The sequence below is a fragment of the Loxodonta africana genome, chromosome 3 (genome assembly GCF_030014295.1).
Source record: "Loxodonta africana isolate mLoxAfr1 chromosome 3, mLoxAfr1.hap2, whole genome shotgun sequence".
NCBI lineage: Eukaryota > Metazoa > Chordata > Mammalia > Proboscidea > Elephantidae > Loxodonta > Loxodonta africana.
This window is the reverse complement of record NC_087344.1, coordinates 99,852,956-99,874,185: the sequence shown is the minus strand read 5'-3', so window position 1 is coordinate 99,874,185 and position 21,230 is coordinate 99,852,956. Positions and strand designations below refer to the sequence as shown.

Below are 21,230 nucleotides of genomic sequence, written 5' to 3'. Positions count from 1 at the left end.
AGAAACAGAGGAGGAATAGCAACAAAAATTCCACCTTGCAAAGTACAGAACTCCTTCAGGCACATGGTCTCATTGGACTCACCCTTAATCCCTGAGAACAGGAATGGGATTATCCTGATTTTATAAATGGGGAAACTGAGGATCAGAGCTGAATATAGATTGTTCACTTAAGTCCTGGTTTCCTTTCTCACCTCACAAGTATCCTGTCTGATGTAATACAGGAAGGTAGGATCACCTGTTTCTGTACATTGGCTTTGCAGACATCTTAGGTGTAATTCCCAAACCTGCTAATTACTGGCTATGTGACATTGAGTAAATTACATAACTATATTATGCCTGGTCTCTCAACTATAAAACAAGAAGGGTAGTAGTAAACACGAGTATCTTCTGCAGGCCTTTATTAAAGTGTTAAGTGAATTCCCATCTGTAAAGTGCTCGTTCCTGGTAATGTTGTCATTATCAGTGTGGATGGCACAGTTGCCTAGTGGTAACCAAGAGGAATGATCTGTTTGTTTTCCATCTGCAAGGATTTGAAGGGGTTTTGTGAAGAACCATGTCTTCGGTTTGGAAGACTCCCTATGGATCAGATGCAATGCCTGAGACGGTAGTAAAAATCATTGGAAGCAAACACTTTCGATACCTTGTGGAGAAGCCAAAGATGTAAGTTTGCCATTTGAAAAATATCTGTGTTGCATGGATAGTAATGAAGTTTTCTTTTCTTTTAACAGAGAAATTTACGTTTTAAAAATGCTACCCATGGAAAATTAAGTCATTAAGATGTAACAGTAGAAGTAAAATAGTGTCGATAACTTCCATGTGTGCTGTTTTCCTTATATTTTTCATCTTTGTAATTCCCCACACTCCTTAATTACTTCAGCTGATTTTCCAAATAGATGGGAAATATGAGCATTGTGACATTCATAAATATTAACAGAGTATTGCTGCCCCTTCTCATCGGGTTTGTAATCTACCATATGTAGTAATTTTGGGGGGGTAGGGAAGGAGGGCTGTTAGTCAATTTGTTTTGAATAAAAGGAATGAGATTAATAATGAATCACTAATTGTAAGATTTTCACTTACTCTCGTTAGTGTATTCAGTAATCCTCCAAGCAGGGCTTCTCAGGGCATAGTTAAGAGATCTTTCGTCCCTTCAAAGCTCATGACAGTTACATTCAAGGGAGGTAACTCACATATTATCTCTGAAATTCGTTAGGTGTTTAGTACAGAAGAATACAACAAGCCTTTCTCTTCCAGCTTTTTGGTGGTTCACAAAAATAAAAGAAGGTAGTATACCTGTCTTTCAGATAGTAGACATCCCATAAATATTACCAAGTCAATAGTTGCCTTTCCCTCCTAAGGCTGTTTCGTCAAGTCTTTCCTCTATTTCTAACAAGAAACTCACAGAGCAAACAAACAGGCAAACGTAAAGGACCTAGCATCATTGAACACAGGCACATAAAACAGTGGTTACTAAACCTGGAGATCATCTGAATCACCTGGGAAGCCCTTAAAAATAAAGATTGGAGGTCCAGCCCTAGACATGTTGAATCAGAATCACTGAAGATGAGGTTATTAGAACTACTGTTACAGCATATAAGCTTTAGAAGGGCAAAATGTTTTTACCATTTGTAGCACCCACCAAGAGAGATCCAAAGCCAGTGCCATAATCGATTAGTAATGTCTGCCATAGCAGAGGAACTGCGTTTTGTAGCTCATGAGTCATGCATGTGGAATCTTTATAGAACTGAGTGATATGAGTTTGAATTCTAGCTCTGTGCCTTCCTGGCTTGTTAACATTGGGAAAGTTAACATCTCTGGCCTCAGGTTCTACATCTGTAAAGCGGAGATAAAACAACACCTATCTAGTAGAGTTGTTGTAAGGATCAAATGAGAAAATATATGCAATGCATTTTTCCAATACCTCGTATATTCTGCTAGTGTCAATAAAGCATATATTTCCAAGGATATAAGACATTTAATAAAAAATTGAATCTTTCTCTTTGAAATGCTTATCATCCCTTTTATATTCTATACCTAGGAGACGGGTCATCTCTGTTTCCTAGATGAGGAAACTAAGAAACGGTGATGAGATAAGTGATTATTTCAAGATCTCCTTGTAAACCCCTCTCACTGTCAAGAAAGGTAAACAGTGTTAGTTTGGACTCCCCGCTCAGTTCTTCTTCTACCTGGAAGACTACATTACTACTTTAGTAATCCCATTCATTCCTAAAGTTGTTCCTATAACCCTTCTATCCCAAACCCATTCATTTTTCCAGGCGTTTCGGAATTTAATGTGTTCGTAACAGTGGGGATGCAGCAGTGAGGAGTGGAAAGATCCTTGGCCTTTTAAATAGGAAGAAGGAGCCCTGGTGGCTCAATGGTTAAACACTTGGCTGCTACCCGAAAGGACAGAGGTTTTAGAGGTTTGAACCCATCAGGAGAGAAAAGACCTGGGGATCTCCTTCCATAAAGATTACAGCCTAGGAGACCCTATGAGGCAGCTCTACTCTGTCCTATACAGTCGCTGTGAGTCAGAATCGACTTGACAGCACACAACAACAATCTTATAAGAAAGTTCCTTTTTCCGTTTAATTTTTAAACGTCAGGAACCAGGAAATATATAAAATGAGCTACATTCACTGGGAATAAAGGTCACAATTCTGTTGCTTCCATGACATTGTGAAGAACAGGATATACATATACAAAAAAAACCCAAACCAAACCCATTGCCACCAAACTGCCTCATACGATTCCAAGGAGCAGCTGGTGGATTCAAACAGCTGACCTTTTGGTTTGCAACCATCTCTTAACCACTGGGCCACTAGGGCTCCATATATATATATATATATATATATATATATATATGTGTGTGTGTGTGTGTGTGTGCGCGCGTATGTGTGTGTATCCATACCCATTGCCGGAAACCCTGGTGGCGTAGTGGTTAAGTGCTACCGCTGCTAACCAAAGGGTCAGCAGTTCAAATCCTCCAGGCACTCCTTGGAAACTCTGTGGGGCAGTTCTACTCTGTCCTATAGGGTCACTATGAGTCGGAATCAACTCGATGGGCTTTTTTTTTTTTTTATACCCATTGCCATCAAGTCGATTTTCTGACTCATAGCGACCATGCAGAACAGAGGAAACTGCCTTGTAGGGTCTCAAAGGGGCTGGTGAATTTGAACCACGGGCATTTTGGATAGCAGCTGAGCTCTTAACCACTGCACTTATAGGGCTATGTATGTGTGTGTATGTGTGGTGTGTGTGTGATCTAAAAGTAAGCCACGCTCTTTCTGGTAACCAAAGTTGGCTCAGAAGAACAAGAAAAGTTTACCTTCTTGATACAGATACTTATGAAAAGCATATTGTATTGGAACTGAAAGTGACCTTAAAGGTGTAGAGCATTTCACAGATGAAATGAGGTAACTGAGGCCTTAGTAGACTTAAAGAGAGCTGCTCAAGTTCCCAGCCAGTTGTTAAGAACTAAGATCAGAGTCAAACTCTCCCTAAGTCTTTCCTTATACAGCATGTAAAATAATTGACAGATGACAGATAAATTCTGAACACCTATTGAGTATTTTGCATGAAGGAGGTCCTTCTAGAGGCTTCAAACAGTGTGTTAATCATCCCATAGTTTGTACCATCATAATTTCCCTCCTGGATTAGCCTGCCTCTTATCTTCTCACTCCCAAACCTCTCTCTAAAGCCTTGCTACTCAAAGTCTAGTCCGTGGACCACGAGCACCAGCCTCACTTGTTAGAAATGTGACTCTCAGCCCCTCCCCAGACTTAGTCAGAATCTTCACTTTAGTCAGATCTCCAGACGTTCATACATTATGGTTTGAGAAACCCTATCCTCAAGTAGCTATCATGACTTTTCTAAAACACAAATCCCATTATGTCACTGCCCTGCCTAAAACCCTCAATAGCTTCTCATTGCTCTAAGCATATTGTCCCAACTCCTTGTTTGAATTTATCTAGCCTAGCCTCTTTAATTTAAAAAAAAAAAAAAGTTGCTGTCGAGTCTATTCTGACTCATAGTGACCCTATAGAACGGAGCGGAGCTCCCCCATAGGGTTTCCAAGGTGTACCTGGTGGATTCGAACTGCCAACCTTTTGGTTAGCAGCCGTAGCTCTTAACCATTATCCACCAGGGCTGTTGTTTCTTTACCTCTTCATCTTCATCTCCTGAAATTGGAAATACAGGGCTGTTTTCCTACCACCACCAGATTTACCCATCGCACCTATAGGATCCTAGGGCTCATTTAGGGATTATTATACTCTATGGTTATTTTCTATGTGTTTGTCTGTTTCCCCCGCTTAAGTGCAAATTCTGTGTGCACAACTATATTCTCGGCACTGAGTACAAAGTCTTCTGCATATTCAAAGCCTATTTAATGAATTGGATGCCAAGAAAAGTGAAGATCTAGACAGACAAGACATAGTTGCTTCAAATACATCCAAGTTGAAAGCTCTATGCTGCTGAAACAGGAAGCAAATGTTACCACAGAACCCTGCTGATAATCTCTGATAGCTCATGGAGGAAGATTTGCCAGGTGACAGGAGACAAACATTCTTATCAAAAAGGAGATAAGAGTGGGTAATAAAACCACAGAGCCAGAGACTTGTAGACAATCCCTGGCAAAATTGCAAGCCCAGGGATTATTAGTCATGAAATATATTAGTTGTGGAAACTTAAAAAACAAAAGTGATGATCACTAAGGGTTGGCATGTGTTGGCTAAAAACAGATTATGCTAAACTGGTCCCATTCCCTTTTTTGATGGGGTTACTACATCGCTGTCTAAATTAAGGGAATGATAAAGGTGTGGTATTTGTTGATTTCAGTGAGTCATTTGACATGTTTTTCTCACGAATTTCTGAAATAAGGCAGAGACTTCTGGATTGCATAGTATTGAGAGGGGTGAATTTTCATTGGGGACCATACAGAAGGATTGGTGATTAAAAACTTGATATAAACACAAAGTGTTGGGGGGCAGGGATGGGTTGAGAATATTTGTATGTGACTATGTTCTTATTCAACTTTTTTAAATCTGCAAATGAAGGAAGGCAGTCAAATCATATCATGGTGGTAGAATGCTGAGAAGTCCTGTCAAGAAAATAGGCTAAAACCAACAAGATGAAATTTAACAGAGCTTTTTTTTTTTTTTTTTAATATGCGAAGTCTGTCTTTAGATAAGAGTGTATGCAAATGGTTATATGGATTATATGGTTGGTTTTATTTATGTTCAGGCTTAGCATGAGCCAAAGGTATCCAAGCAGAGGGATGTGCCTCATTCTAGTACGCTACATTTTAGGAGGGACAGCGGTACACTGTAGGATGTCCAGTGGAGGACATTATGAAAGATCCAGGGTTTGAAATGGTGTCCTATGAAGAACATTTATAGACTTTTGGGATTTAATTGTTAAACAGGAGAGAGATTGGATCTATTTCAAGAAACTCCTGTGAGTAGAGATGCTTCCAATGAATAAAGGTGGACTTGGGTTTGCCATAAGGAAAATCTTTGTAGTGATTAGAAATTATAATAATTGAGAGTAGGTGCCTGTCTGTTTTATTAGTACCATATCCCCATAGTCCTAAGCATATACTAAGTATTCAGAAAATATTTGCCGAAATAATTTTTTAAAGGCAATGGATCTCTTGACAAAGCAGCAAGTTCTGACGTATGAGAAATGATCAAGCAAAGCTGGAACAGCTTCCGTCAGGGAGGCTACTGGTAGATCTTTTGCAGTGGCAGAGAATGGACTAGTTGACCTGTATGGTTCCAAGTCAGTGGCCCAAAGCACTTCATTCCATAGATGTGTTACTGTTTGATATAGTGTTGTTAAGGATGGTGGAAGCTGCCTGCAGCTTGTTATGGGGAGGATAGTAAATACTGGAACATATCTAAATATAATTTACAGTTGATGTTTATAACCAAGAAATGCAAATTTCTGGATTTTCCCACGACTCTCCTGAAGCCCATGTGCTGTCATTTGTTATTCTCTCAAAGCCCTTTTAATGACAAATTGTTTTTGGCTTTTGTGAACTCTTTTTAAGTGTTAATGTTAAACATTTTAGAAGTGAAAGCGTATGTATGGAATTCCATCAACATCCTTTCCACAAACATGTACTGAGTGCCTACAGAGTGTCAGGCCTTGAGGATACAGCATTCTGCCCAAGTTCTATTTCTAGGAGACTCACAGCAGATAGCAATGGCTATTCAACTGGGGGAAATGCAGTGGGAAAAGTAGAGGAGGATCATAAGAGTGTATTGAGTCACAAGGGATATTTCCAGAAGACATCTCTGAGTAAGTGGCATTTGAACAGAGACTAAGTGGAGACAAGCAGTGAAAATTACCCAACTCAAAGAGAGTCCTTAACCAGAGTTGGCTGACAGTGAGCTGGCTGAGACTGGACCAACCTTTATCTCCTTGAGGAGGGTTTTGCCAGATTCCAGCTTTCCATAGAACTGGTAGTTTGTTCTTTGCTCTCCTCTCCCAGCAGAAGAGGCTGCAACTTCCCACATGTTCCAAAATCTCCAAATATTGGACATCTGGCTTTCTTAACAACTACTACAAACAGTTGGCACCTGGGTCGGCACCTGGGTTGACCTTCTGTAGCCCAAGCAGATTTTTTTATTCAAGGCTCTCTTATGCTTGCCTCCCAATGAGTGGGACATCATCCCTTTCCTGGAGCACAGTACCCATCTAGAGATGAGGGCACCACATAGCGGCTGCTTTTCTGTCCCTGAGGTCCAGCCTGCACCAAGTGACCTCACAGATGTTTACCTCAAGACCTACAGAGAGAGTAAATCATGCACATATCTGAAGAAAGAGCTTTCCACAGAGAGGCAATATAAAGCCTTTTGGCATATTTAAGGAAGAACAAATAAGCTTATGTTGGTGGAACACATTGAGAAAAGGGGAGAGAGGTTGGAAATGAAGTCAGAGAGGCCGGCATGGTTCAGATCATGTAGGACTGTATGGCTGCATGGGCCATGGTAGGAATATGGGATTCTGTTCTATACAGGATGGGAAGCCATTGAACATTTGAGAGCAGCAGAGGACATAGTCTAATTTATGTTGTCTAAGAATGGCTCTGGCTGCTGTGTGGAGGATAAACTGAAATATGAGCGAAGAGAGGAATTCATTTAGGAAGTCATTACGGCAACCCAGGCAAGAGATGGCAGCAGTGACCAATTATAGTCCCTACATAAACCCTGGGTAAACTTGGTGATTTAAAAAATCCAAGTATCCTACTTCTTCCTCTTCTTTTTTTAGACATAACTGACCATAATACTTTATCTGTGTTTATTGTTTTTCTCACTGTATATTACTTTAATATCCATGGACTCAATATCTCCTTAAAACTGAACAATAATATCAGAGCAGACACTATTACCGCTCTTTTCACAGAAGTTCAAAGTAATGAATATCTTATCATCATACTTCTGTTATGCCTTTCCACTGCATTAAACTGCTTCCTTATTAATCTTCTACAATGGATTAATTATTATTCTAGTCACTGTGGGGACAATAAAGAAGCAGTAGGTATTGTTTTGGACATATGTCTCTAGCACCAGAAATAGCCATAAAACTTTAAATAAGAGTATGTGATAGTATATGAGTAAATAGCAAATGAATGTCACAGAAAATTAAAGAAAATTGCTGCCAATTAATCCCAAATATTGAGACTATGAGACAAAAGTTATTTTACCATTTGAAATTCAATATTTCAAAAAAATCATAAATTTAAAAAACAAAACCAAAAAGAACCCCAAAAAGTAGTCACAACATACACGACAAGAAATTCATCCTGTTAGTGCCTAAAGAGCTTTTACCAATCAATAGGAAAAAAGATGAGCAGCACAATTTCAAAACTTAGTAAAGGAACTAGACAGGCAATTCACAAAAGAAGAAATAAGAATGAGCAATAGATACGTGGGGGGGGGGAAAAATCTACCCGACTGGTAAAAAAAGCCATCTAAACAGCAATGGTATATTTTTTTTTTACAAATCAGACTGGAAATATTTTTACTGTGGAAATATCCAGTGTTAACAAGAGTTTAGAGAAAAAGAATACCTATAGGCTACTGGTTTTTTAAGTATGCTTGTCAAACACCTTAAAAGTACATGTACTTTGGTATAAAACCTGCATCTATGAATCAATTCTGTAGAAACAATTATGGATGGATGGAATGGTTTAGTATCAAAGATATTCACTAGAGTATATAAGTCTGGGTCCAGTAGGAAAAAAATGGCACACTCAAGTTAGAAAAATCCCAGGAGAGTTTGTTTACAAAAGACTAGTTTCAGAGTACAGTGCCACAAACTTGGGCTAACAGTCTCAAACTTGTTACCTCCCCTAGGCCTGAAGGCATGAGAAGAATGGAATGCTACAGAATTTAAATAGAGGGAGAATTCTGTAGCTCTGACTACCTTGAAAAACTTAGTGGCCTTTGGTTAAGAGTCACAGGTAGCCTGAGGCAAGCCGGCAGGGAGGGAGCCACCTGCCAGGGTTACCCTTTGGGTAAAACCAACCAGAATTAGACTACAAGGAAAATCTTGGTAAGAGGTTACACAGGCCAGCTTCCTGAAGTGGAGAAGGGTGCCAAGGATCCAGATTGGGAAAAGGAACATACTTACCAGGGCAGCAGTATTAAAACTGGTAAAAAAAAAAAAAAAAAATTGTAAACAACATAAAAGTTAAATAACACAGGATGAATTAAATAAACGATTGTATATCCATATAATGGAGTTAAGAGCTTGGCTGCTAAACAAAATGTCGGCAGTTCAAATCAACCAGCTGCTCCTTAGAAATGCTATAGGGCAGTTCTACTCTGTCCTATAGGGTCGCTATGAGTCAAAAAAAACTCAACAGCAAAGGGTATTTAGGCATTTAAAATGATGTTATAGAGGCATAAGTGTTGATGTGTAAAGAGACCCATATTATAATATTGTCAACTGAAAAAAAAAAGGATTCTAAAATTATATACTCCTGGTTTTATTTAAAAACAAAACAAAAATGTGTCTGTATATGGAAAATTTCCATAAAGAGGTAATATAATACCTTGCCACATGTCATTTATTCATTTATAATTTTGAGAAAACACAGATTATATTTGTATAGTCAATTTTTTAAATCGATGTCTCTTTACATATGCTTGGTTTAGTTCAATCCCATTAAACAAAATAACATAGCAATAATTATTGGTTACTATTTTTTTTTAATATTCCAATAGACCATGTGGATTCACTCAGGAAGCAAGAAGTGTTATGCAGCATTCTCTCAGAGTATATGGATAGAAGACCTGGCTCAGAAAATGTGCCTTAAAGCACTGAGATAACTTATAAAGAGGCCAGGCAGTTGCACAATCATTTTGCTTAGACTCGCAAAAGCAAAACAGGAGAGAACGCAAATATAAAAGACATTGGATTTCAAACCGGTAAAAATTGGTGCAAAGATTTAAAAGTGGCACAAATTTACAAAGCTCCTGGGTGCAATCCACCTGAGAACCTCCTGGTGCAACAATGTTTTGCTTTTTCTATGAAAATTGAGCCAAGTGATTGGGAAGAATGATACTCTATCAGAGAGGATTTTTGATATTAATTAAAATTAGTATGTGTCCTAAAAATGGGGGATTTCTAGAGCTTGTATTTTACTGTGACTGGGAAATACCAAGATTGGTCAGATAGACTACAAGCCAGTTTTGGAGTCCCTGAGTGGTGCAAAGGGGTAAAGCACTGGGTTGCTAACCAAAAGGTCGGAGGCTTGAGTTCACCCAGGGTCACCTGATGGTCTACTTCCGAAAACTCAGCTATTGAAAACCCTGTGGGGTACAGTTCTATTCTCACACATGTGGGGTCACCGTGAGTTGGCCTTGACTCAAAGGCAACTGGTTTCTCTATGTTTACTTACTTAAATAGATTTTCCTTTATTCCTATTCGTTGCAATACCTTGATCTTTTGAACTGTATAGTTTGGCCTATCAATAAAGAAAATTTGGGAGTTAAGAGTAGGGAGTATTGCTTCTGTATCTGGGTAATAAGGGAGATGTTTATAAAGGGCAGTGAGATAGTGCTTCAATGTACCATAAAATTATCATTTGTCAAGGAAGTGCTATGCACCAGGCTTTATGCTAAATATTTTATATATCTTATCTTGAGAAGTATTATTTTTCACATCTCACAGATGAGAAACTTAACAGGAGAGATGTAAAATAATTTGCCAAAAGTTCCACTGGTTACATTTCACGCTGAATCAAATCCAGGACTGCTGGATATAAGGTCCATACACTTAACCACCATATTGTACTGCCTTAAATTATGGGTAAATTTTGCAAAATTTTGGGAAAGGCCTTCCTTTTTCATTCTCTGTGCTGTTGTTTCTCAAACTTTAAAGTACAGAGGAACCACTTGAGATATTTTCTAAGAACATTTTCTTGTCCTGTTCTCAGAAATTCTGATTCGGTAGGTTCAGAGTGAGCTAAAGATTCTGTTTTATTATCCAGTACCCTGCATTATTCTGATTGATACAGGTGGTCTGAGGTTCAAGTACTGGGAATCTCTGCCATTTTCCCCACAAACAAGCCCTTCTTCCTATTTGCAATGTTCTTCCACCTATTTTCCCTTTTAACTACTATTTTATATGTCTATTCCTTCAGGAGGGAAACCCTGGTGGCATGGTGGTTAAAAACTATGGCTGCTAACCAAAAAGTCGGCAGTTCAAATCCCCCAGGTGCTCCTTGGAAACGCTATTGGGCAGTTCTACTTTGTCCTATAAGGTCACTGTAAGTCAGAATCGACTCGACTTGACAGCAGTGGGTTTGGTTTTTTGGTTTGATTCCTTCATGAAGCCCTGGTGGCACAGTGGTTAAACACTAGGCTGCTAATCAAAAGTCGGCAGTTTGAATCCACCAGCTGCCCCTTGGAAACCCTATGGGATAATTCTATTCTGTCCTATAGGGTTGCTATGAGTCAGAATTGACTTAAAGACAATGAGTTTATTCCTTCATAGAATCATTTCCATTTCCTTTAGGCAAATTTGGTTTCAAGGTCCTCTGTGTTCCCATATCTTTTAAAATATTTCTAATTTTTTCACTTTTCACACTATATTATGGTTCTCCCTTCAAATGTCTGCTTCCCCCACTTAATTCTGAGCTCTTTGAAGACAGCACCATCTGAAGACTATGGTTAGACTGGATGCAGACTAAAACCTATACTAAGAAAGCTAAAAGATAAGACAGATGTAAGAAAACAGTCCAAAGCCGTGATATGAATGTATCCAGTGGTGTAAAATTGCATATAAGTAAAGAAAGAAGGTTACAGAATAGTAGGCATGTTGGGATACTACTTTTTGAAAAATGACAATAAATCATACCAAATCACACTTGCTGATTGAGTGATATCCCCAATTTGAAAACTAATTTTTTTCTGTGAAATATTGTAGTGTGAATGCCATGACAAATAAACTTTGATTATTTTTATTGATTTCGGAGGTTGGCTCAATGTTACGCAGAATGAAATGGGCTACTTGGGGAATTACTTTAGGAATGTAATGAATTTCCTGTCTCTGGAAGTGTACAAACCAAGACTGCATGGCCAGCCACCTAGGTGCTCTATACAGGCACTTTAGGTCCAGACTGGAAGATGGACTGAATGCTTTTATACATGTTGTCTTTAACGTTTTAAAAAAGAAAGCAAAACCCTGTTGTTTTTTAAATCAAAGAGGATCAAAACCCGGTTGTTAAATGATAGTTTGTATATCAAGGAGCCGTGGTAGCACAAGGGTTAGGTGCTTGGCTGCTGAGAGGTTAGCAGTTCAAACCCACCCAGAGGCTCCAAGGGAGAAAGATCTGATGATCTGCTTCTGTAAAGATTAAACCAAAAAACCAAACCAAACCCACTGCTGTCAAGTCGATTCCAACTCATAGCGACCCTAAAGGACAGAGTAGAGCTGCCCCATAGAGTTTCTGTAAAGATTGCAACCGAGAAAATCCTATGAGACAGTTCTTCTGTGTCACATGGTGTAGCTATGAGTTGGAATCGACTTGACCGCAGCCAACAAAACAATTTGTATATTACTGCTATAAAACTGAGAAGCAATATGGAGGAAGGGAAGATCTGGTGGCACAGAGGTTAAGAGCTCAGCTGCTAACCAAACGATTGGTGGTTCGAATCCAGCAACTGCTTCTTGGAAACCCTATGGGGCAGTTCTACTCTGTCGTGTAGTATAGCTAGGAGTTGGAATAGACTTGATGGCAACAGATTTGTTTTTGGTTTTTTTGTTTTGTTCTGTTTTTGGTTTTTTTATAGAGGAAGGAGCACAGGCTTTTAGCCATACAGACCTGATACGAATCCTAGACCCCTTATTAGCAAAGTGACCTTGGGCAATTTAGTTAACCTCTTTGATCATCCATTTCCTCATCTGTACCATAGTAATCATAAGACCTATTCTGCACAATTATTAGAGATAACATGGACCAATTTATGATGGTTGACACATTAGGAGCCATGGTGGAGCAGTGGTTCAGCGCTCAGCTGCTAAGCTAAAGGTTCTACTCTGTCCTATAAGGTTATATTGAGTTTTGGTTCGTTGACATATACAAGCATTTAACATGTTAACTAATATAATTACAATGCTGAAGAAATGATTCTGGCATAGGTTTGGAGTTGGATTAAAAGACTTTTAAGGTCTTTCTGAGAACTAAAATTCTATGACAACAATGATAGGGCTTTGTGGCATAATTAAAAAAAAAACTCACACTTTTTCACAATAGCATTTGCTACATTAGCACAAGCCAAAAAAAAATTTTTTTTTTTTTTTTTTCACATTTCAGCTTCCCCATGGAGTTTGGTGAGATTTTCAGCCAACCCCCCCCCCCCAGTTTCATTTTATGTTTTATTATGCTGTCGTCTTTTTGAAAAAGAAAAGTCTGATTGTGTGGATTCTCTCTTACTACTTCCAAATAAGAACCTACTTTCATTTACTGAAATTAGATCCCCATTCGCTGCTTTGGCACACTCTGGACTGTCTCCTCCAGAGGGCTTGGGGCCTGTTAGGTGGTGCACAGTTGGAAATTGGTGGCATTGAGTCGCTGCCAAGGCTGGCAGACCTTTAAGATGGCATCTGGTGACCTTTTAGCTGAGCCCCCTGGGTCCTCCGTTTGAGATTTTATGTTCTCAGTAGGGGTGTAATCCAAAGCAAATGTGAGATCTGGTGAGTCTGAGTTGCATGGAAGGCGGGGCCAATGGAGGATCCCTATATTGCTTTGGGCAGAGGAAGCTACTAGATGCCCTTGCAATGTTTCTGTCTAACCCTGAGACTCTGAGCCCTAATGGAGGGTGGTACTAAAAGGCTGGTTTGCAGGAAGAGCCCACTGTGAGAGAAGGAACAATTCGACACCTTTCTCCACATTTATTTTTCATCCAGCAGCACAGTAATCCTCTCTAATTGCTCTAGTTCCTGGATGACACTAAACTGTTCGTGGCACCCCAGGGTGCAGCAGCTGAGGTCAGAAGTACATATGCAGGCGCTAGCTGTGTCTTGCTTCCAAGATAGCATTTTTTTCCTTCTTTTGAAGTGGCAGATTTTTATTCTCAGTAATGTAGGTAGGTAGCATACAAGCATAGAAGAAAGAACTGTGAGTTTGTGAACAACATAACAACCAATGTGTGTTGACGAATTGTTTGTGCTAACGACAGACACATGCCGTTTCTCAGCTGGGTAGTCATTTTCATGATAATTTTTAAAGTGTTATGTATTTTTTTTTTTTAGCAGCTTTTACTTTGAACAGATTTAACAGGTTATTTTGGGTTTTGCATCTACTGGGGCTGTTTTAACAGACAGGCAGATACATTTCACATTTCTTAGGCAATTCTGTCTTGAGACTACCCACAAAAGGACTTTGTTTTTAAATTGGTAAATATATATGTAACATAACATTTACCATCTCAACGATCTTCACAGGTATAATTCAGTCACATTAATTGTGTTCATCACGTTGTGCACCCATCACCATTACCTGCCTCCAGAAAAGAATTTTGAAGGTGATTAAAGGAGTCCCTGGGTATTGCAATCGGTTAACGTGCTTGGCTGTTGACCAAGAGGCTGGAGGCTTGAGTCCATCCAGAAGCACCTGGGAACAAAGTTCTGGCTACCTACTTCAGAAAAAAATCAGCCATCGGAAACCCTAAGGAGTACAGCTCTACTCTGACACACAGGGCCTTGCCATGAGCCGGAATCAACTCAACACAACAACTGTTTTTTGTTTGTTTGTTTTTAATTGTAAAAAGATATATTACACAATGTTTGCCAATTCGACGTTTTTTTTCATGTGTACAGTTTAGTGCTGTCAGTTGCATTAATCATGTGTGCAATCATCAGGCAACTAGTTTTTTTTTTTTAAGTAAAGATGATATCACCCCTTGCCTTCCTCCAGAAAAAGTTAACTCTCGGCCCCATGGCCATTTTTGCCTTCACATCCTACATTTTCTGCTACCATTGACGTCTCTACTTTCTGCTCTTCGTATAATTACAAATCCCGTGGATCCTCCCCTGGCTCTAAGTGCAGTAGGATGAGTGATTAGGATCTGAGTTTCTGCAACAAGTTGGACTTAGGTGTAATCCTGGCCCCACTACTAAAAAGCTGTGCATTTGGACAAATCACATCAACTCGCTCAGCCTTAGTGTCCTCGTCCTAAAATAAGAATATGAGCACCTGCCTATAGGATTGATCTGAGGAGTAAATAAACTAATGTATGCAAACAGATTATTGTGTGGTCGTCACGTAGTTAAATGCTCAATAATGCTATCATTTTTGTAACCCTTAAAGTTATTTCTCTTTCACATGAACTCCAAATAGCACTGGTTCTCTGAAATAGCCATTTGGCATTTATCTATATGCTAGCTATGTATGTTTTATATTATTGATATAAATTTCGTATCAGTTTCCAACATCGTATAGAAATATATCTATAAAAGTACACAAATCATAAGTGCACAGCTCACTGAATTTTCACAAATGGGATACATCCATGCAACAAACAGCCACAGCAAGGAACAGAATAGCACCAAAACCCTCAGAAGCCCCCTCACTCTCCTTTCTGACTCTACCCCACCAAAGGTCACCACTGGCCTGACTTATAGAAGCAAGTTTATACTAGAAAATTGTAACTTTATTATTTGTGTTATTTCAGACAGCCAAATGAAATTTAAGTGTCTTAATTGCAGAGACTATTTGTTTTATCTCTTTTCTTTTTATCAGGAACTATTTGTTAAATATACACTGTCATTCTAATATTCTCATCTTTTTCTGTTGTCACTGACTACACCTGTCTGACAGACCCAGTCCTGGATGGGGGCCCCCTCTCTGCTTTCTTTGCAGCTCCATCAGCACTGTGGGTACTCCTGGAGGAGAGCAGCACTCTCTCAGGCTGATGCCGCAAAAACTTGTTGTCTCCAACCATACCTGGCCACTTAGTTATGCTCAGCCAACCCCTCTTATTTTTCTGGTCAGTTCTTTCTTCCATTCTTCACGGCAGCTATTTCAAGCCATTGCCCTTAATTCAGACTTCCTACCCCATCACTTTCCGCATGAGCCCCAACAGGTAACCATACCTTGTATATCAGAGAAATTTCAAGCTGTCAGCAATTTGATTAAGTTCCTTTCATCAAATGTACAAATTTGCCTCTATCCTCACCTATCTCGCTAGGACCCTACCCTGAGTCTTCATTTCTGAATCTGCACTTTCAATGACATCCCATCTCACTTTGTCAAGGTTCATCTTACTTCATTACTTACGTCCTCTCCTTTTCTCCAGCTCAGCTGGCTCTTCACTGTTGGCATTGAAATGTGTTAAAGTCTCTCCTATCTTCAAGCCCAGTAATAATTAAGCCCTATCTGAAATGCCATGTTTCACCCCAGTCAATTCATCTCTCTCTCCTCTTGCAGCCAAACTTCCTCACAGAGGCCTTTATACTTCCTCTTCCATTTCTTGTCCCCTCCTCTTTCCTCAGCCCACATCACTGTAGTGTTTACCTCTGTTACAGCATCGAAACTGTACTTACCAAGATTTCTAATGATATTTTATGCCTAAATCCAATGGACACTTTTCAGGGCCTTCCTTTCTCAACAACATTTGACATCATTGACCATACCTTCTATCAGTGAAAAAGAGGAAGACCCTCAATGAGATAGACTAACACAGTGGCTGCAACAACGGGCTCAAACACAGCAACAATAGTGAGGATGGTACTATGAGTCAGAGCTGACTCAATGACACCTAACAACATCATCATACATAAATACAAACATTACATACGTGGATTTTACATAGTTGAGATAATCATATTTTCCACTTATTTTTATGACGACATTTTATTGTGTCACTAAAATTATTCTTAATGGCTCCATAACCATCCCATCATATGAACATAAAATGAGATCTCCAATCAATCTACCTATGACTAAATATTTAGCATTTCATTCTCAGGAATTCATTTAATAAATCAAATAATTTGAACTTTCTGACTCTTAATATGTCTTGTTAGGTCACCTACTATAAATTTTATCTATTGATATGACCATCAGCACTTGAGTTTTTTTTTTTTTCAAAGAAGTTTGCTGTGTGTAAATATTGCCTTGTTATTACTTTGATTTACATCTTCGTCATTAAGCAAGTTTGAACAATTTTTAGAATTTTCTTTCCTATTTGTGTTTCTTTGAATAATTCCTATGGAGGATTTTTTTTTTTAATTTTCTTTCTTTCTTTTTTTTTTTGTTTTTTCCTTTTTCTCTATTTAATATTAAACCTAAATGGAGGACTGCTAAGACGGAAAAATCTAAAGGTGACGCAATTGAGAGACAAAACACAACTGGCGCTGGCAGCTTGCTTCAACTTTCTTCCTTTTCTAGTTGAAGAAAGAAAATATATATATTTGAAAGTGCTTGTTAGAGTTGTTATTAAGAAATGTGGTAACTGATAGAGTTTATTTTTGACACTGCCCAGTAAAGGCTTTGGAGCAGATGAATAGGTTGTTTTTAGGAGTATGGGGAAGGGGAAAAGGAAAAGATAAAGCCTGAGAAGGTAATAACGTGGCCTCTCCATGGTAAACGATCCACAGACAAATAACCAACGTTTACTTCTACCTTCCTCCAGGCTGGGTTGCCGCTGCTCACTCCACCAAACTAACACCTTCCTTTTCTTGGACCAGCCCAGTGCAATCATAGTCTGCCCTGTGAGTAACAAAGTGCAAAACTGTTTCTTCACAGCAAGGAGAATGAAAACTTGAATGAAACTCAAACAGCACTCCGGAAATCAGTGACTGGTCATGCAAAGCAGATGAACAGAGAATCCCCAGCTTCCGTTAAACCCGCTGCTCAGCAAGTCAGTTGTAACCCAGATGACGTGGAAGAGATCGCGGACCCAGAGAACAACCAGAAATGCATCCTAACAGAAGCTCACAATAGCAGATTTCTGGACAGCAAAGTGAGTAATAATACTGAAGCCTTTCTTGGTAATTTGCTAGGAAAATTCAATGAGGATAGAAACATAAGCTCATACAAACACACACTTTTACAAATGGTAATGAATATATTCTGCATGAAATAGAAATTACAATCATTTGGCTCCTGATCTGACAATGAATTTTGAGGTCATTTTGTATATTGCATCTTTGTTGACCACCAATTCATTTGATTGGTTCATTCTACTTGTGACTGCATCACTGTAGAAAAATAACTCAGTGATATAATGAGGGGTCACTGTACATGCAAATTTGGAATGTGTTTAGGGGTTTTGTCACTTTAACATTATAGGAAGAGATAAAGCATTTTCAAAATCTAATGGAACCATGTCTAGATATTAGAAAATTCCAGCCCTAAACTCTCTTGATAGAAATACATATCACTCATTCTGTTAAGAATCAACCAAATAATGCACAACAAAATAATCTGATAATAATTCATCTAAATCATTTTAAATTTGTAATTAAAAAAGGAAGAATAGCAGCAATTGAAAACTATATCCAAATCAAGACAAAACTAATGATTCATTGATAACAAAGTACCATTTCTAAATATTGCTGGAATTGCAGTTAAACAGATACGTAGAGTAGGAGTTTTGCAGTGTTGCCAAGCATTAAGTGACAGCCAGATATTTTAGCAGAATACTGAATTAGAGTCTGCAGTAAACTCTAACATAACTTCTTTTAGTTTATGATTTTAATAAAAATTTAGCCCTTATTAAATCACTCAGACACCAGCCAGTCTTTAGTCATACGAGAAAATGAAACCCTATGGATTTGTGATCTTTTGCCCATAAGACCCGTGGAAAGGATCACAATTTTGGAACAGTTAGCAAACCCAGAAATGACCTTAGACTGTACTCTGCAAGGTCTAGTTGAGCCCTGAGGTTCAGAAATAAGAGACTTTCCCAATATGATAGTGGCACAGCCTGTGCTGAAACTTAGGCCCCTTAATCCCTAGTGTTGTTTTGGCTTCCCGTAATGAATCCTTGATCTTACAGCCTGGTTGGAACAGGAGGTACTTATCCAGCAGAAGTGAAATAATCTATTATGAACGTCTAAAGACTGAATTTTTTTTTCCTTAATTGTAACCTTGATACTACAGTCATGTGCCACATAATACTGGTTCAGGCAACGTCCAGCCACATATATGTCCATGGTCCCATAAGGTTGTAATAGAGTTCAGAAATTCTGATTGGAGAACAGGACACAGTGGACATAACTGGACATAGGGAGCACAACAGCTTACTGCCCACAACACGACAACACGTGTATCTCATGTCTCTTACATACAAAGTGATTACACTGCCAGGTTTATAAAGGTACAGTACATATATAACCTATAACACATATGTCTTGATCCAAAAAAAGAACCAATCCCATTGCTGTCAAATCAATTCCAACTCACAGCAACCCTATAGGACAGGGTAGAACTGCCCCATAGGGCTTCCAAGGAGCAGCTGGTGGATTTGAACTGCTGACTAATTGCCTTCAAATAAGTATCATCATTTGCTCCTTGGAATAAACCCTGTGAGGTAGGGGCCATTGTTGTTTCCATGATCATTTTACAGATGATTAAATTTAAAGTGTCTGAAAAGAATGGGGATAAGATGCTTACCCAGATTTTCTTTCTTTCCTTCCCCCCGCCTTATGTAGCTCATTGATCTTTCTAATTTTAAAACAGTATATGTAAAAAAATGGAGGAGAATATAAATAAGAAAAAAAACACCAAAAAATACTGTTATCATTAAAAAAAAAAAAAACAAACTCATTGCCATCGAGTTGATTCTGACTCATAACGACCCTATAGGAAACAATAGAACTGCCCCATAGGGTTTCCAGGGAGCACCTGGTGGATTCAAACTGTCAGCCTTTTGATTAGCTGCCATAGCTCTTAACCACTAAACCACCAGGGTTTTCTCACTATTATCATAGTGGTACATTTTCTTTCCTTCTTTTCTTCAAGCATAGACATGCTGAATGAGAATCACTATGTATATACCCTTGTATTCCTGCTCAATTAACTTCACATCAAGAATCCCTCCCCGCCTTTGGCATTAAAAAGTCATCCTAGATATTATCTTTATGGCTCTATGAGAATAATACTCAGAGCTAACACTTAAGTAGCATTTACTATGTGCCAGGCACTGTTCTAAGCACTTTGCATGTATTAACTAATAAACTACTTGCAAGCACCCAATGAGGTAAGAACTCTTACTAGCTTCCATTCATGGATGAAGAAACTAAGAAACATAGAGGTCAAATGCCCCGCCCAGGTCATAAGGCTGGGAAGCAGTAGAGTTACAATTTAAGCCCAAATCTAGATGCTAAATCACCAAACTGTATCCATTCCTTTATTGGGATATAACATGTTTCTTTTAACAAATTCCTTATTTCCAGTTTTTCTCTTATACATAGAAATCTGTTTCTTAATGCTCCTTCAGCCACATCAAGCGGCCCATTCCTGCCATGGACTCTGCCATTGTAATAATAGATAGTGTATTTGTTCCACCCATTATAATGGCTAGCATGTTCAGTGGATAAGGTGTTCTTGGGCCTCCATGACAAAGCTGGCTTCTGTGCTAATTCTGTGGTTCCAAGGGGAGATGATTTGCCCCTCCCGCCCCAGAATGCAACAGGATTTCTTAAGGGAGGCTCAGCGGGACTAACACCCAGCCACAAAACACAGGAAGGCCTCATGGGAAGTGTGGGGACCGACTAATTGGTTCTGTCTGCTGGGTGTATGGTGCCTGCCTGCCAGATGGCAGCCACAGTTGCCTGGTACAGAGACCCTCATTACCACCTTGACTAAGTGGTAAATGGAATCCTGCTGCAGTTAAAGAAGACAGGAATCGGCACTTCTTCTAGATCCTTATCCCTCACACATAGATGAAAATAAGCTTTCCTGCCTGGGACCTAACAGGCAATCTGGACTGGCTGAACTTATTCCAAAAAGGAGGTTGCTGATAAAGATTGAGCTAATGCGTATAAGGACGGTGAATGTGAAACTCTTTTCCAAATTACAGCTTAAGTTTGAAGAGCATCATTAGTAGGAGGTAAGTAAAGCTGAAAATGTTAAGAGAATCAATCATTTCATTATGTGAGAACAGTAAGAGATCTTAGAAATCAACAAGTACAAACCGAGCTCACAAATGAAGAATGAGAGGCCTAGGGAGCTTGAGTAATTTGTCCACGGTCCCACAAAAAAAGACCCTGGCTCTTCTGAGTTAAAAAAAAGACCTAAAATCTTTTTGCCTCTCAAATGCACTCCTTAAGGGCAGATTTTTGAAAATGCATATATTGTTTACATTGTTGCCCAGAACCATCAGCTCTGCCTTCTCTCAGAAAATAAAAAAGAATGTGTGACTAGCAACAAACTCAGTAGCACATTTTTGAAAATAAAATTAGAGTGTGCTTTTTGCATCTGACAGCATGAAAATGAACGTGTTAGTGCTTTAATTTTAATAACTATCACAGTTGATTGACACAGTGTGTTCCTTTCAAAGGCCTTTAGCTTGTTTGACCTTGTTCTCCACAGTAGCCCTGTGAGGTAGGTGGAGACCCATGATGTTATCCCCATTTTATAGATGCACAGACAGATGTCAAAGACAATTCCTTCCACTTGATGTGCATTGGCAATTCAGATTCAACATGTTCAAAGCAGAACCTTCGATCTTGCTCTTCTTCCTGTGGTCTGTGTCTCACAGAAT

The 21,230-nt window shown here is 39.0% G+C and overlaps 1 protein-coding gene across 1 annotated transcript in view; it reads left to right on the top strand.

Annotated features, from left to right (window-relative positions):
• Positions 1–376: 376 nt before the first annotated feature.
• The window catches only part of C3H1orf87 (chromosome 3 C1orf87 homolog), a 93,228-nt gene continuing 72,374 nt past the window's right edge, over positions 377–21,230 (top strand). Inside the window, exons 1-2 of the mRNA XM_003411050.3 lie at positions 377–660; positions 17,267–17,482. Of these exons, the coding sequence (XP_003411098.1) occupies positions 554–660; positions 17,267–17,482 (323 nt within the window). The 5' untranslated portion in view covers positions 377–553. The remainder of the gene's footprint in view (positions 661–17,266; positions 17,483–21,230) is intronic.